The following is an 18,253-nucleotide window of genomic DNA, read 5'->3' on the forward strand; positions in this document are numbered from 1 at the left end:
GATTGAGACCAATCTTGTCATCTCACTCAAATCAGAATATTTTTTTAAAATGTTGAACTATTCCCTTGACTCTAAGTGGTTTTCCTTTTTTTAACTTTTTATTAGGCACAATGTTTTCTGACCCAGTTCAAAAATGTTTTTGCTGTTAATTCAGCTAGGAGCGTTCCATTACCATCTACTCTTCTTAAAAAAATGTGTTCCCTGTCACTTCTTTATCAAAGAAAGGTCATGGGCACACCTGTACAAATCCAGCAGTGGAAATGGAAGCATTATCCTTAGGTGGTGTAGAGACTATAATACTTCGGTCAGATGGCACAATCATCACTGTGACAGACTTCACCTACAGACAGCCCAGCCTTGTACTTGAGAGGTTTCAGTCAGTCATATGGGACACAATGATACAGCACCAGTATACAGCAAACTTCTGCAATAGCATGTTTTTTGAGTGGGCAATCCATCTTGACAATTTAATTGTGCTGCCTCTTTTCATTATATCTAGTTTTGATGATTTCTTTAATGTCTTTTAGAGTGGTACAGGTAAATGTTTGTGTTATCTATAAAGCAGTGTGTGACTGGTCCGATGCCTGCCTTTGATGTAAACCCTTCTTGGATGTTTTTATTTAACAGCTGTTTGCAGGGAGAGGGAAACAGCAGTTTGTTAACTGGCATATTCCATGATGTTTGTGTTTAAGGTAATCTTGTTGGGTAAAACCTGATCATCTGTGCTGAGGGAATTGTCATAACTTCCATCGTCCAACTTTCTCTAACAGTAGTATGCTGTGGTGATTCTGTTTTTACCGCTTTACCTGCTTTCCCCCAAATACCAATCATGTTAATCTCTCCCACTTCCTTCCTAACTTTTATAGTCATTTTTTTATTTCCTTTCCTGCAAAATACTTTTCCGTGAAACATTCTTCCTCACTCACTTTGGTTCTTCACCAACCTGTCTTCCTACTGTTGGTCCTCTCAAATCAGGAGCCTCAAACCACTGTTATCCACAACCCAGCTGATGGAAACAAGGTATATAGCTGAGCAGATGCTAGTGGTTAGGCTGTAGTTTGTCGCTACTGATGTTTTGTGCCATTTAATGGCTTAATGTTGCTTCTGGTGATGAGATCTGTGTGCCATTGGATGTTATTGATACTTGTCATATAGTGATAAAAGAAGGGACTGTGGATGTTGTAAAATACTGCATGCTGTTATCAGCTGTTGCATGTGAATCTTTAACTTAATGCTGCCCATCTATGTGTCATCTTACGTGCACATGTTGAAACCTTTGAGAACCATGTACAACCATTGTCATTTTAACATCACAGTCAGTTATACAGTTGTGTGACAAAGGGATTATGCATGCTGTTGGAACAAATTGAAAGACCATGCAATACCATGGATACCAAACCTGTTCCAAGCAAAATCCTTCACAGAATAGCCTGGAGTCCATTTACTGTTTCAATATCATGTGTGGATCTACATGATCATGTTTCAATTCATGAGCTGACAGTTTTGGACCATATGCATGCTTGTATCTTTTGCTTTGTGTAGTGACATGATGTTGTTGTAGCTCATAGTCTAGTGTATGTGTGGTTTTGTGCATAATAAAGGTGTTGAAGAGAGCTATTTGCTTAATTTATATGTACCAATGCAATATTCTGCTTTTTTGTGTTTTAAATGTGATATTTGTTTATTCAAAATTAATGGTTGCTTTGTTTTGCAAGTAATGTTTCATGAAACATAATGTACTCCTTCCAAAAGGGATGAAAAGGAAGAAGTGGCTAGTTTAGCAATTGGACAGTTCTTTGACAAACTGTGGGATTAGCCACACTTATTAAAGGAGAAGTTCAGCCAAAAATTAAAATATAGTTATTATCTACTCAACCCCATGGCGATGAAAAGTCCAGTGAAGTTTCGTAGTCCACAACATATTTCTGAAGCTTCACAGCAGAACAATGTTGCAGCAAGCTCATTAACAAATGAAGTAGCTATGGACATATGACATTTCTACGTAAAATGCATACTATATGAGTGTGCCAATAAAAGATATGTCAAAGATCCATCCCAAGTAAGGATATAACGTGTGCTATGATGATGAAATTAGCTGTTGTGAACAAACAGTGTGCTGATCTCAGCTGAACTTAAATTTCTGTGCTTGGCTTCATTGCACTTTCATGTCAGGCTTGTTATACTCATGTATCATTTTATTTGTCATTTCACAGGAGTCCAGTGAGAGCGCCAACACTACCATTGAGGATGAGGATGTGAGAGGTAGGAAGGTTCAGGCTAATGTATACAAACAACCTGTCTGTTAGCAAAGGTGACTCCCACACACCTCATTAAAAGGCTTTTCCTCAGAATGCTAAAAACAAGTGCTGCCTTTAATGTTTTGACGTATTTGGCTCACGTTATTTTTTAGGTTAGGGCTGACCATGTTTTTTTAACCATGTCTGATAACATCCTGTTACTGGCTATGTCTGTTGCATGAATGTGTTGCATGCTGCGTTATTTAATGTCCTTCATTGTGAACATGTTGCATCATTTTGCATCTCAAGGCTTCTCCAGTAGTATCTACTTTTACCATCTACAGTTGTAGGATTTAGTGGGATCAATTGGCAGAAATGAAAAATAATTTTCATAATTATGTTTTCATCATCTAAAAAATAGATTGTGTTTTTTCTTTATTTTAGAATTAGCTCTTTATGTCTATAGAGGGAGCAGAACCTCCAACTCATTCTTTGCAATGTTGCATTGCCATGTTTCACTCTACAGTAGCCCAGAACAGCGAAACTAAACCATGGCTCTAAAGAGAGACTTTGGCATTTTGGCGTCTTTAGCATCCACTGGAGGTTCTCCTCCACTACACTGATCATTTAACTCAAACTCAACTGTTGAATGTAAACCCAATAAACAGTGTTGTGGAAGTCTTTAGAGACTTAAGTTCACAGGTAGGGAAAGCTCACACACAACAATGAATGTATTGAGAGAATACTGTGTGTGCGTCTTTTTAAAGGCCTATATGTTGTTGACAACCAGATCAGGCAAATATTAGCGTAAGTGCTAAAAATGTAACAATGTAGTACACAAATCCACTTCCACTCCAGTTTGATGGCAAGACATTGTCTTGTACTGTATTCCAGTGTCCAATGCAGAGTTTAGGACTTCTATAGTCATAATCTCAACCAAGGCACAACCATGACCACAAAATAGAACTATTCTGATGAGCGTGAGCAGACAGACACCTAATATCCACACTTCAAAGGCTGGAGTTTAACAGAGAGGCAAAAAGATGGTGAAAACTTGAATTCTGGTTTCTCTTTGGAGAAGGAATTGATTTGTGATTGTATGCCTATGTGTTTTCTGATTGTTCACTACAGCAGTGACCTTTGATAGAATAGACCATCTGTCAAACAAATTAGATTTGAGTTCACATTTTGTTGATGTATTAATCCTTTGTCATAAACAAACATTCTCTCTCTCTCTCTCTCTCTCTCTCTCTCTCTCTCTCTCTCTCTCTCTCTCTCTCTCTCTCTCTCATGTATAAACAAAACATTTACAAAAAAATCTCAGAATTCTTCAAAGTAATTTTAATTCATTAAAAATACATTATGTAACATAAGTGATGCGTGAGTATTCACCCCCTTTAAAGTAAATTACCTAATTGAACAGAGGTCCAGCCAAATGGTGCTAGTAGTCGCACAGTTAGTGAAATGGAGATCACCTGAGTGCAGTGAATGTGTCTCAAGTGATCGTAGTATAAACAAGTTAAGCTTCAGCAGCCTGCATACAGCAACTGCTGCCTGGGTTCTTCACCAGTCAAAGCCTTATGGGAAAGTAGCAAAAAAAGGCCACTGTTGAAGAAAGCTCATTAAATCTCCACTAGAGTTCACCTAAAGGCAGACAACCTGATTCAGTCCGCGAGAGAACTCCAACATGGGAGAAGATTTAATTTCCAGCAAGAGAATGACCTGAAGCATACAGCAAAAGATCCACCGAATTGGTTTAAACCTAATAAGGTGAATGTTCTGGAGTGGCTGGGTCAAAGTCTAGACCTCAATCTAATGGAGACATTTTTTTTTCTGGACTTGAAAAGATTTGTTCACGCTTGAGCAGTTTTGCAAAGAACAATGGAGTAAAATTGCAGTGTCCAGATGTGCAGGCCTGAATAGGACCTATCCATGCAGGCTCAGTGTTGTGATTGTGGCCAAAGGTGCATCTACTAAATACTGACTTGAAGGGGTGAATACTTATGCAATCACTTATTTGACATATATTTTTTAACACAAGTAATTGAAATTTGTTTGGGTTTTTTTGTAAATTTTAAGTTTTGTGAATTCTTTTGCACATTGACCATGATTCCATTTACAAAAGCAATAAAAGAGGAAAACGATAAATGGAGCGAATACTTTTTATAGACCACTGTATGTGCTTCTATACTTCAGAACATACACAGGTCCGTTTAGGGGCAAGGTACTGCTCTTTATATCAGCCCCCATTGTTATTCATGGCTAAATGCTTCAATAACCTTATTCAGCGTAGCTTTAAAATTGCTTCACACTGCTCTACTTCTGATAGCATTCAGAAGCATCTTAAGATGAGATTTCCCCTCATTATTTCCCTCTATTCTCTTCTGTTCTCTACTCTGAACTATTCTTTGACATCTGATTAGAATACAGCTCTTCTTCTCTCTTGCTTCCCAGGCATTAATCAGAGCCTCAGCCAACAAAGAGGCTTAGAAATCTTTTTGAAATCAGTAGAGTATATAACTAATGACATCTTTTGTCATTTCAGTAGTGGTCCCTTTGTGGCGAAGCTGTCTGTGGCAGGAAGTGGAATGATGAAAGAGCAACTAGTATTTCCTATTTAACTGTGACTCATGTGCGCCAGTGTGAATGATGGATGGTTGATTCAACGGACAAAGATAAAGAAGCCAGCATATCTTTTTTTCTCTGTGTGTTGAAAGATGACAGTGACATACTTTACTAGGAGAAGGTATTTTAATAGGAAGAAGTATGTCAATGCTTCATAAATGGATTTTGCTGGATACTTGTAGGAAACAAACTCCACAGAAAGATGAAAACATAACACCAATCATTGTTTGAGCCGTTAAAGCCAACATGTTAGCGAGCAGCTGTCTATTTAATCACTTACAAGCCTTTAGCGATGAATTGGGTTCGCATGCGTGTCCACCCGATCCATGTAAGTCCAATATATACTCACTTTTTGGCTGTGTTTTGATCTCTTCTAACTCCTGAGAAAATAGATTGGCGTTTTAGAAGTTTGACTTTCCATGAGAGGAATTGATGTTGTCTGCTGTTTAGAGCTGGGAAGGCAGTGTACCAAGGCTTTCTTTACTGGATACAGATGTCTGCTGCTGTTTGAAATGAGATTGATGAGACTGCAGAGTTTTTGGGCTCTCAAAAGAAGCTAAAAATAAACTTATTGTTGCGGTCAAAAGTTTACACACACAATATGCAGAATATGTACACTGCCCTGCCAAAAAAAAGGCACACGCTCTAGTATTTTGTCGGACAGCCTTTAGCTTTGATTAGGGCGCACATTTGCCGTTGCATCGTTTTGATTAGCGATGCAGTCACAGCATTTATTTCCGCCCAGAGTTGCATACGTTTTTCACCAAGATTTTGTGTTGAGGATGAGGGAGTCGGGCCGCTGTGTGAAGTCTTCTCCAGCACATCCCAGAAATTCTGAATGGGGTTCAGGTCTGGACTCTGTGGTGGCCAATCCATGTGTCGATGTCTTATGCTCCCTGAACCACTCTTTCAGCCCGATGAAATGTGGCATTGTCATCTTGGAATATACCTGTGCCATTAGGGAAGAAAACAATCCATTGATTAAAAAACCTGGTCATTCAGCGTATTCAGATAGTCAGCTGACCAAATTTTTTGGGCACATAACGTTGCTAAACCTGACCAAGTGAAGCAAAACTGTTGAGTTTTTACAATTTGATTTCACTAAACATTTAAGTGATCTCCAAACACAAATTTCTTTCTGAAGATGATAGTTCACCACTATCCTTCCAGGTTTTAATAATGCAACGGACTTAACCCAATTTTCAGATGTCTCCGTAGTCGTTATCTGTGCTTGAGGCAGGTCAATAGTTTGACCCTTCTGAAACAGTAGTACCATAATTTCCAAAACAACAGGACAGGTTGTTTAAGAAATGAGAAGTTACTCACGGCATCAGTTAGGGTTAAGCGACTTGTTGCCAGCTGAAACATATTAATCATTGCAGTAATTATCCAATGGAAAGCCCTGTACCTATCTGCATAGTTAAATCCAAGTAGTGACTTTTTTTTTTTTTGCCGGGCAGTTTATATCATAGCAGTTTTATGATTATGATTGCTAACAGCTGATGAATTTTCTGGGCCAATTTTAATAGGGCTCGTTAGATCTAGCTGGTGAACATAGTGGGGCATTAAGAGGCTATTGAGCCTGTTTCTTTTCCTCAGGAGTTGGTGCTGTTGAGGAAAACGGCTAAAAGGAGAGTCATATATGTGTAGTGATATAATATTGGACTTGGATTCAATGGGTGGACAGTGATATGAGTCCAAATTAATGCTAATGTTGCTCAGAGTCTGCATAACTTGGCTGTTTATTAAAATGTGCCTCAACAACTTTTACAAACTGTGCTTACAGGTCTTTCCCAGGAACAATCATTAAAGCTAGGGTCTACAATCCTAGAGAGCTAGCAAGATTTGAAAGTGGCACCTCCTCTAAGTTCCATCCCCCTGAAACAAAACAAACGTCTTCTCCTGCAACTGTGAAACGTAACGTGTGCACGCACGGAGGAGGGAGGGACAGAACGAGACATGAAGGCACCTGACCAATCTGTGCATCTGACCAATCCGTGCTGTCCGGGCCAGACGGCACGGATTGGTCAGATTTTTCTCAGTCCTACAGCTGCCACAGAGGTCCGATTATTTTCGTTCCTTTTTCTAAATACGTAATGTATTGACTACTCTCAGGATAGCAGGATCATTTCACCCAATATAACAAAATGTGTTTCTGAACAACATTACAGACCCTAGCTTTAAGTAAACCTTACAAGTGGTGGTAGCGAATGTAGCCAAACATTACCATGCCACCTTTAAACAGTCAGGGTCTGTGAATCCAACATATACATACAGTTTAGACCTATATGTGTACACAAATCTTAATTAGTGTTGAGCAATGTCATCTTATTCCTTCTAAAGGTGTTGACACTTCCATTATTGTTGTTATTCTCTTTTCATCTGTGTCCAAACTGATTTGTTCTCAGCTTGTAGAGTGATTGAGGGCTTTGAACAAACTGTCATTTCCTGCATGCTCTTTATTCATTCTTCATTTTATGTTTTTCTTTTTCTCCATTTCATGTTTCCTGTTGCCCCCAATGCGTCTGCCACGCCAATTTAAATCCATCCATCTTTCCTGTCCTTTTGTCTTCCACTGGTACTCGGTTTTATCTCAGCACACTCTCACTCCTCCCATTCCCAAATCTTCCACCTTCAGCACTTACGTGACTCCACCTTTCAACAACCAACTACCCCCTCCCCAACCCCCTCCTTCTCATCTACCTCCTCCGCATCCTTCTCCTCCTCCTGCTGGTATTCTCCTTGTGTTTGGCCCAGTGGTGAGGAGTGGTGCCACTACATCCTGTGGGCACTGGTGGCTGCCTACCTGCTACTCTTCTTTACATCTTCCTTTCTGGTCTTTTGCTCTGATCATGCCACCACATGTCACTGCAGCCCCCATCAAACCCCCACGCAGGGGCCCCTGCCCAGCCTTGGCCCCACCAACTCCCAGTGTAAGTCCATTTCACAGTGCTTGGGAAGAAACTGCAAGCTTTCCCCTCCTTTTGATATCACTGGGCATGTGTAAGAAGCAGGATTATGAATTATTTACAAAATACTAAAGATTAGAAAAAATATTATATAAAATGTGTTTAAAAACATCTAAGAATTGAGGAAGTATAGATTAATCAAGGAATGTTTTGTAACTTAATTATTCTTTAAACTTTCGAGATTGCTCTGGATAGTCAGTTGGGCAGGGGACCGTACCCACATGTTGTTTAAATACTGTTTAAAAGATTGTTACGACTTTCGAAATAACTGGGCCCATCAAAATCCTCCAAAGTTTTTAAATATTTGATTGTTTTACTGTTTTGATTAGTTCACTTAACATTATTAACACAATGTAAAGAAACAACAGTGTTGACGTTATGCCAAAGGCATCTGTGTACTGTATACGTGTACTGTGTTAAAGAGATGTCTGCTGTGGTTAGCACTCTAACCAGCTAGCCCTGGATCATCCTGTCTCGTAATACCACTTTGTAGCACAAGAGAAGATAGTCCGATAATTACCATACTTTCAGCGGGAGTTGTATGCTAGCAGAGAGTCACTACATCTTATAAGGTCTTAATTTTATCTGTAATAAATTGACAAAATACATTCACAGAATGTCAAGAAAGGAAATACTCTCATATCTGTTTTCTTTACCAAAAAATACACCTTGTGAATTCAAGGTGATTAAGATTCTCGGTCATCCAGGTCATGGTAATTCTAAGTGCTGTATTGTAGGCAACTGGACCAGTTTCAGTTTGTTGAAGACGTTCATCCAAGAGGCCTCTTCAGTTCTAATAAACTGGAGGGGAGTTGGAGGCTTTTAAACTCTGTGTGGGAGTGTCCACGCACATGTGAGCTCTGAGATTCAGAGTCATTAAGGCCACTTGTGGGTCGTTGACCCAACCGGCCTTCATGTGTGTTGATAAGATTTATTTGCTAATTTGCTAATGCTAGCTAGCAAAGAGCAGTAGTTGATTGTTACTCTGGTGATATGCGCCCATATATTTATGGTGCTACCTTCAAATGCTGGCTACATTCTTGAACCAAGCATTTTGAATTATTATTATATAATTATATATAGTATAACACACTTGACAATGTCTTTAAAATGCAATGTTTTGCTGGAAAACCTTGAGTCCTGACTTTCCGGCTGGATGTTTTTCTGACCGCTGGAGATAGTAGAGCCTCCCCACAGCTACAGCATTCACAGGTGGAGACTTAAAACATTGTTGTGGCTGATCAATGTCGGTGGTTTTAATATTAGCTAATTGGATCCTGTCGGTTGTGATGTGGGGCCTCCATGGAGCAGACTTGTTCTTGCACATCCAATGGATGCTATATCAAACATCTACATGACTTCTGGGATCCAAGGTTTCCTAGTAAAACATTGCACTGTCAAGAGATGATCAGTGTTAATCACCCTACTTGTCAGTGGATTTAATATTTTGACTGATTAGCGTATACTTACGTTGAAAGTATTTGTAAGAGTTCAGTTCTTAATGACACTTTAAATCAGTGCGTAATTTAGGCAGGTGTATTAAAAAGGTTGACCAGTGATACTGATACTGATGAGTCATGCATGGAAAAGTTCCCTCATGCTACAGGAGTTAATGATTCGTGACTAGTGGCGCTTGATAAGAAAGGATGACAGCCAGACTAGTGAGGTGACCATGGCCTTCAATGCTGCCTGACTGACAAGCCAGTGATGCCAGCTAATGTAGTTAAACATGAGCAGAATCAATGTAAATGTACGCTGATCAGCCACAACGTTAAATATGCCTGCTTTATATTTTGCAAGTTTCTCTTGTGCTTCCTGAACAGCTCTGATCCATCCAGGAATGGACAAAAGACTTCTGGGGGCGTCCTGTGGTGTCTGGCACCAGGAACCTTTGCAATCGTTCTTTTAGGTCCCGTATGATGGGGTGGGGCATCCATTAAAATGGGACGTGGTCTAGAAATTCACACAGATGCTCAATGCTAGGATCTGGGGAATTTAGGGGCCAGGTCAACATATTGGGCTCTTTGCCACATTCCCTGGGTCATTCTTGGGCAGTTTTCGTGACACGGCAGAGCGCATTGTACTGCCGAGGGGGGCACTGCCATAGGTTAGGTCACAGGTAGAGAATAGTATCACCTGTCATGGTCTGCAGGGCCTGATAGGTCAAAACATGATTTACATCTTAAACATCAATCCTGGGCTTGAATAGGACAGCTGACCCATTTGACAGCATATTGATATTGACATTAAACCACGCAGATCATGATTGCATCAATAATGCATAATAAAAAAAATATACAGCTTTAGGCAGTTTTTAATTACTTTGGGTTATTTTCCAAACTTCTAAGTCGTAAACTGTTGGGTTTTCAGGGACTCTGTATTGACTTTGCTTGAGGTTTAAGCAGAATGACAAAATAATAGGTGTTCAGGGGAATTTTTATATATTATTTAGCAAATTTACTTTTTAGTAGATTTATTACAGCTTTAAAGGAATGTGACCAGCTTATCAACCTTGATTTAGCTCCAGACTTGGTGCTTATTGACAAGGTCATCATAACTTATTGGTGCTAAACACATTCCAAGTTCATGTGGCACTTGCACATAAACATATTGGATTCAGGGGCTAAAAACTGAACCACACCTCATCCACTTTGTCACAGTACACCACTGCTATCCTATAACACCACCCGCAGGTCAGAAGCTGTCACGACAGCCTACATCCTCATGCAAATTTACTGTAGGTGCTTTCCAACCTTTGTGGTTTGTGAGCCCTTAAAATCAGACAACGTCTTACCTCTTCTTTCAGGTTATGGTCTTAAAAATGAAAAAGGAATGGTTTTTGTCTCTCAGGGTGTTTCATTAAAAGGGTTCCAGTGACTGAGGAGCAACCAAGCATCTGCAAATTGATTTGTGACAAAGACTCTGGGGTATTTTGTCCTTAATTATTGCTCATTATGATTGCAATCTTACTGTGATCCGTGCTTTAATTGAGCAGCTTATTGAGGCTTGGACCTTTTGGGGAACTTCTGTTTGGAATCAAAGAAGTTATTTTCACAATGTGTAGACTGAACTATAATATTTGTATAAGTATCCTAGCAATCAAGTCTCAAAGCTATGGCCATGGCCTGTTAAAATTGACAGTTTTAGGAAAGTGGTCTTTTCTTGGTTTTAATTGCTGCATTGCAGAACTTACCAGGCTGCTGTACTTGTTCTAATACTTACCCTCACCCAGTTAGTCATTATATCTATTACTGATGATGATTTATCATAATCTAATTGTTTTAATATTTTTTGATGAACCAATAGTCATCCGTATAATATTGTTGCGTTTGTTTTTATTTGAACCATCCACATACTTCACATAATTAACAACGAAATAACATACTAAAAATATCAAAAACCAGACTAATACAAAAGACATAGTATTCAGCAATTACAAAATGGTCACGTACCCTGACACCGCTTCACTATATGTATGTATATCCAGTTTTATCCGATATAAGGCCATTATCCTCCTGGACAGCAGGGGTCCAAAGTCTTTTAAACTTCAGTCAGTTTTGAACTCAAAATAAACATTTTGGGATGTATACGTAATGCTCACATTTTGCTTAGTAATGCACCTCCACACCAACTACCTCAGATTAGATTGGGGGATTCAACCATTTCCAAAGATTTAATTTGTTTTTTCCACAGTTTCCATCTTTATTTTTTCTTGTTTGGCCATCTACTTCATACTTACAATTGTTAGCACAGGGGATCATGGCCCCTGTAACTGCTTTGAGATGGCCCAGAGTGACTTTCCTGACTTGTTCAAATCAATAATGTTCCCTCTGTTGAAAATGGACAAGGGACATTTAACCAAATATTAGAATTACTGTGTATATTTTTGAGCCAGCAGATCAGCTCATACTTTCAGAAGACCTTTAATAAATTCATTCATGAACCAAACTTCATGAATGTTTTTTTGTAAAAGCTGGTAAAAGTGGAGCTCATTTTGATGACTGTATACACTGCTGGGTAACTTAATCTATAACATCATACTTTTTCAACTAATTTATTTATTAATAATTTGTGCTGACATACAAATGTAGTGAGTAAAATTAACAATAGTTGTCTTAGAAATGTAGTGAAGTAGTAATAAAATATAAAATATAGCATCAAAATGGAAGTACTTCAGCAAAACAGTTTTTTTTATTGCAGTACTTCAGTAAATGTACTTGGTACTTTCTCAATTTGACAGCCTTATTTTGGCCTACTGATGGTGAGGTAAAGCCTGTGGCAGAAGCATTGCAGTCTTTTTTTAGTCTTTAAGTGCTACTCCTTTGACAATGTTTGTACCATGGTCTGTGGTTATGCATACTAGCGTTTTAACCTCCATGACCCCAGCACTTTGGCTAAAGTGCTTGCTGCCAGGTACCACAGATCTTGGATCCAATGCTTGTATGTAGTCTTTAAACCCCTTTCTCTTAACTGTTTGAAAAGGATCCATATCTAAGTATGTGGTTATGGCATTTGTTATGTCTCTCAATCGTTTTGTAGAAAATGCCTCAGAGAGTGATGTCTGACCTGCAGAGACAGCTTTTTTACTTCCCACTACTGCAAGATGATTCACTTGACATTTGCGAAGGCCACATTCTTTTGCTTTCTTCATACTCCAGAACGTGTTTTGCTTTGAAAAGATCTTCTCGTCTCGGATTTGCAGATTTCCATTCGCTGGTTACGGTCTGACTTTTTTTTTTATTTTATTTTTTTTTACCTCCAACCATGTCAATGTAATGGAAGTTGCACCAGTCTTTTTGTTAAACAACAACTCCACCTCCTTCTGCTGCTCTTCTTCGCTGTGCTCAGCACCGGCATTGCTGTGATCCAAAACAGAACAACATGGGCTCTCACATTTTGAAATGTGGCAAAATGAGACATCATACCAGTGAGCACGGTATAGCCACAATTTATACCAGAGAACTTTTTATACTGTTTATACTGCCCGCCTCCACCAGGCGATCTATGCTAAACCAATTTAATATCTGAGAATGTCAGGTGAGTTTCTTGAATGAAAATTATTTTAGTTGTTTAAACCTGTTTTATAACATGTTTCAGTTCTCTCTTCCTGCAGTCACAGTACATGTGTGTGCGACAACCCACAATCGCTCACTTAACATTGCTTGTGTAAGTTCTACAGTAAAATACACATGTTTTTAGGTTTGAGTTGAAACTGTAATTAACTTAATTAAAGCAACAAACGTAATACTTTTGGTTGTGGACACCAAGCAGACAGGCTCAATACAGGATGAAGGCTTTTCATAAACAGTATACCTACCCCAGCTGTTCACCCTGCCACTGTATCTGCCGCTGTACCACCAGACAACAGAGCAGCCTCTTTACTCTTAGCTTTGAGAGTCCCTGAACTTATCCTCGGCACTCCACCATTTTTCTTCTTGTGTAGCATAAAAGGAAGTACAAGTTGGGTTTCGTTGAACATCCCTTTTTTATTTGTTAAATGAACCTTGAACCCTGAGCCAGCAGTCCAAAATCAAGTGGTTCTATTGGTGGCACAGCAATGGTTCATTAATCATGGCTTTGGTGGTTTGATCCTCGGTCCCACCCTGATCAGCAATCTGATTCTGTCTGTAAACATAGTCAAAGTCCAAAGCTGGTGCAAAAGGACAGTTCTATTTACATTGTTTCAGCTGAGTCAGGCTTTTAATTAGAGCAGCCAATCAGAGAAGGGTTGTCTGGTAACCTCAAAAACATGTGTCCAGCATCTCTTTCTGCTGCTATATAAGCCTGTCTGAGGCCAGAGCTGCTAGTTTTAGTCTCGTACAAAAATAGGCAAGGTGACGAGCGAACATGTTTCCACTCTGTGCAGTTAGTCTGTTGGTTTGCTTGTCACTTGAGGGAATCATTGCACAGCGCCAGCAAGTAAGTGTCCAGGTAGCCTGGAACAACAGTGGACTTGAAGCTGTTGAAGGTAAAAACAGATTAACAGTATTACTCTGTGTGTATGTCTGTGTGTCTGTGAAATCTTTTCACACCTTCAACTTCAGCTCCACAGCTTCATCTCCATACTGTAAATGTCAATAGTGGCTGTACTTTAAGCGAGTCACAACAACAGCACTTATTCTCTCCATTCATTGTTTCCTAGCCTACCTACTTAGCATGAAAGGTAATTTTGATGTTGTCATAAGTCGAAACCACACTAACTCCCTGCCTTTCATTCATTTCTACGTGATGCTGTATTCCTGTGTCTGACAACGTGGAGTTTATTCGTTGGACGTCATGATGTTGTAATTTTGGTTCCATATTGTGGTCATGTTCCACTTTAGTCCATTTTAATCTTAATTTATGCTTCTTTTCATATTTATGTGTTCTGTGTATCACGTCACATCATCCCTTTGTTTTTCTTTGTCTTTGTGTTTCAGCTCGTAAGCAGGAGATCATTAAAGTCACCGAGCAGCTGATCGAGGCCATCAACAATGGAGACTTTGAGGCCTACACGTTAGTTCCACTCGTTTGACCCCAAATATCTGAAACACAGTTACCTGTCGCAGCAATTCCTCATATGTCCGTGACTGTAATATGTGTTGCGTTCAATTCCAGGAAGATATGTGATCCTGGCCTCACATCCTTTGAGCCTGAGGCGCTGGGCAACTTGGTGGAGGGCACCGACTTCCACCGCTTCTACTTTGAGAATGGTAGGTTTCTGTTTCACGTGGTAGAATGAAGCATTCAAAACACAGTGTACTGTATATGTCTTGAGTTTAAGTATGATCAACGCATTCAATCTCATTGACCATGATAGAACTAGACAAATTAAATATTGAGAGGCTTTCTCAATTTTCTCAATTAACCATTAACTGCAGATTCCCCCTTTGTAAAATGAAGTGTGTGGAGTTTCAGTTGTGATGCTCACACAGTTGAATGACATTAAACACTGACAGTAAAACACTCTGCACAGTAAGAAAGTAAAGTCCAATTTTTTGTAAGGATGAATTGGTTCTTTTAAACAGACATATTTGACTGGTACCATATCAAAAGCTGATATTGCTTTGTGCTTCACCCAGTTCCAATCCATTTCCTGCTGTGATTAGTCAAGGAAACAATCAGGTCTGGGTTTTTGAATGTTGTAACAGTATTTTGTTCTGGTTAAAATCCCTCAAAACAAAAAAAAATATTACTTTACAAAACTAGTTCAGCAGGTTTAGATGATAACTGTGTGATGGAGATAAATCTAACTCTTTGGATGGTTAAAGGAAACATTTTTGTATCATAAATGATCATTTTAATTCATTAAGTGCATGTATTTCTGACCCTGCGCATTAGTCCTTTTTTCCAAAAGGAGCGGCCATCCTCTCATAAGATTTACTTACATTGACATATTGATACATTAATATCTTTGAACGGCACATGAAATGAAACATCAAACACACCATTCTTCTCTTTTGAATGAGGTGTGGGACACACCACAACCGGGTCCATTGCCCATAAACCATTTTGTAAACAAACTAACCATTTAACCACTTTCTTTAGTGGCCAGACTGAAAGTGAGTGCCCCTCAAATGATGGTAATAAACCCTCTTTGCACAGGAAAACTTTGTGCACACAAATACAATAAATACCATCAGTCAAGGTTATGTTTTTTGCCCTAACTATCTCAGTAATAATAACATTGTACACCATGTCAACTGTGGACAGGAAAGACGACCAAGTTGTGATTAGGTCTCTGAAGATGATATTGAATACTAATAAAAGAACAGAGTCCCTAAATGTGCCCCCCTTTTTCTCTTTGCCTCTGCAGCTCTGTCCAAGACAAAGCAGCCCATCCACACCATCCTGCTGAACCCACACGTCCACCTGATCGGGGATGAGGCGGCCTGCATCGCCTACATCCGCCTCACCCAGTATATCGACGGCAGCGGCATGCCTCGCACCATGCAGTCAGAGGAGACCCGCATCTGGCACCGCCGCGACAGCAAGTGGCAGAACATCCACTTCCACCGCTCCGGCTCGCCCACAGTGCCCACCAAGTAAGGCGACTACATGCACTAGTATTACATGAAGTTCAACTTTAATAATTACAGTTGAGAAAATGAGATATCTGAGTTTCTATAAGAAAAATCAATCAAAAAGAAGGTTGAAAATATTTGAGTTACAGGAAAAAATTAAGTTAAATGTCATCGTATTTTCCAGAAGGGGTTTTGATCTATTTAATGACTCCACATGTGATCTGTGTTTTCAGTTGAGAGGACCATCCTTGACTACAAAACACTCTCCAGCCAACAGCAGTCAGCTGAACAGACCCTGCCTACCAAGTGTCCATCAGCTCCTTCAGCCAATCCCTGCCCATGATAGCTACAGCTCTGCCCTCTCAGTTTGTTGTTTACATATTGTTGCTGCTGGACTGAAGATTATTGTACATGTTTGAAAAAAAAAAAAAAAAAACATTGCGAGAGAAAACATTCCTGACATTATAATTTTGTAGTGAGAGTGTGGTGTTTATTCTTGGATATTACCACCTGCAGCATGTTTTTATTATTGAGGTTTTTAGATCAGTATGTTTTGAATAGAAGTGGTTTTCAGAGGAGCCAGTTGTTCCAGTTGATTTTTTAAATTTTTTTTTCAGGCTGGTAAAACATGTGAAACGTCCAGTCATCATGTAGTGAAAGTTTTTCATTTCAATATTGCAGATATTGAGGAGTCATGAATTGTTGTGATCTTTTTTGCCTTTGGGCACATTGGCCAATATATCACCAATCTGCTTTTTACACATGTATCTTTTCTGAATTGCTATCCATTAAAGGTCAGACACAAGCTTGCTTTTGTTTTTTTGGTGATGTATAGGTTTGGGTAATTGATGTAAATTGCTCTCTTAACTTTAGCAGTATCCATATGAACTGAGTTGGCTAATTTTACAAATCTGTTTGTTTACTAGGAATTTTAACTACATGTTTAAAAGGGAAAAATAAATTAAAACATATGTTTTACCTTGGACCACCATCTTCGCAGAGCAGCATGTGAGAACAGTCTCTTATGATAGAATGTAAACTATAGTGATGCATATAATTCTTTAAAGCCATTCTGTGACTCTCCAGTTAAATCATATTTTCATACAGTTGGAAGCTAATTATGTGAATTTTATCAGTTCTAACTTGTTTACTTTTTATATTGTGATATTGTTGCTTGTACTTCCACTTATTATTATTATTATTTTATTATTATTACTTTCCTGTAAGCCCCATTAACCTTCACTGGTGATTACCTTCTTTGTTCTTTCTTTGACTGGTGTACACCAATGTTTTACTGCACTATGTTTTACACTGGACAGGACCAAAGCAGAATCATGGTGTTCAGCTTAAACTTAAGTTCTGAAAAAAGTTTCCTATTTTTAATTTAGTTTTGTTGTCACGGGGAATTGGATTGTAAGCCAGGATAATTAAGCAGCAAACCACCGTTCAAGTTATTTTTGTGTCACTGTTGAATTAATAGGAAAGGGGATTGTTAGCCTCACTTACAGGTTCATATTTACAACACTTCACATTAGGATGTTTTGAAATGTCACCCACACAAAAAAAAAAACTTAAGGGAAATTTAATTCCAGAATCAAAGCAAGGGGAAAGACAACAGTCACGTTAAAAGATAGGTTAAAAGATTGGTATTATGTATGTGTTGAGGATATTGAGATTTTCTGTCCAGAAAAACGCTTGCATTGTTTGGTTTAATGACATTCGTCCTTCACACGCCACCCTTTGTTTTTGTTTTTTTGTTTTTTTTATCTAAGATACGTTAAATTCCCAATGGGGCGCTGGGAAATAACATTACCATGCTGGGACAAGCCTGATGTATGTTAATGAAATATCAAATAAAATGTGTGATTTATGCTATGACTTTGTACTTGTTTCCTTTTGTCTTCTTTTTTGAATTTTGACCTATAAATGCTAGAGCAAGATGTGTTTATGTTGTGAAAGACTTACTGCAACCATCAGCTGAAGGTTGTAAATAAAGATATCGAACAAGGATCAATATTGGGCCATTTTTTATTCACTCGATACGTCAATTATATATATTTTCCAAATCGGCACACCCGTCCTCTACGCCATTGACTGTCCTGCAATCTAGCCTTCTTGAGGTTACAGTTAGCTTTTTATTGTAACCTGTTTTAAACTAATTTAGACAAAACTGAAACAAAACTACTGATGTGCAAATCTTAAATCTCATGTTGAATACCTGGGGTCCGTTTCACAAAGCAGGTTCAACAAACTCTGAGTCTAACCCTGAACTCTGAGTTGATCTACTCTGAGATAGGAAACTCTGAGTTTTCGGTTCCAGAACAGCTGATTTGAGTTAGTGTGATCAACTCGGAGTAGTTTCACCTGGAGTTAAGCACGTGCACCACAAGTATAAAAAGACAGCATCAATGGAGCCCCG

General features: G+C 38.9%; 1 protein-coding gene and 1 long non-coding RNA gene across 28 annotated transcripts in view; one reads left to right on the plus strand and one right to left on the minus strand.

Moving 5' to 3' along the window:
• The window catches only part of camk2d1 (calcium/calmodulin-dependent protein kinase (CaM kinase) II delta 1), a 90,994-nt gene extending 73,282 nt beyond the window's left edge, over window positions 1-17,712 (plus strand). For 7 of the 27 annotated variants that reach the window (XM_030429682.1, XM_030429693.1, XM_030429686.1 and 4 more), the window contains 7 exons: window positions 976-1,020; window positions 2,214-2,262; window positions 13,974-13,994; window positions 14,251-14,326; window positions 14,429-14,523; window positions 15,627-15,855; window positions 16,068-17,712. In XM_030429682.1, the coding sequence (XP_030285542.1) occupies window positions 976-1,020; window positions 2,214-2,262; window positions 13,974-13,994; window positions 14,251-14,326; window positions 14,429-14,523; window positions 15,627-15,855; window positions 16,068-16,071 (519 nt within the window). In that variant the 3' untranslated portion in view covers window positions 16,072-17,712. Of the gene's footprint in view, window positions 1-975; window positions 1,021-2,213; window positions 2,263-13,973; window positions 13,995-14,250; window positions 14,327-14,428; window positions 14,524-15,626; window positions 15,860-16,067 lie in introns of those variants that run through there. The other 20 variants (XM_030429688.1, XM_030429700.1, XM_030429689.1 and 17 more) reach the window with 5 other exon arrangements.
• On the minus strand, window positions 3,558-13,281 carry LOC115589035 (uncharacterized). The gene is made up of 2 exons (XR_003985472.1): window positions 13,149-13,281; window positions 3,558-5,811 (listed from the first exon to the last, which is right to left on the minus strand). It is a non-coding gene; the product is annotated as an uncharacterized LOC115589035 (long non-coding RNA).
• Window positions 17,713-18,253: the final 541 nt, after the last annotated feature.

Source organism: Sparus aurata, chromosome 10 (genome assembly GCF_900880675.1).
Source record: "Sparus aurata chromosome 10, fSpaAur1.1, whole genome shotgun sequence".
Taxonomy (NCBI): domain Eukaryota; kingdom Metazoa; phylum Chordata; class Actinopteri; order Spariformes; family Sparidae; genus Sparus; species Sparus aurata.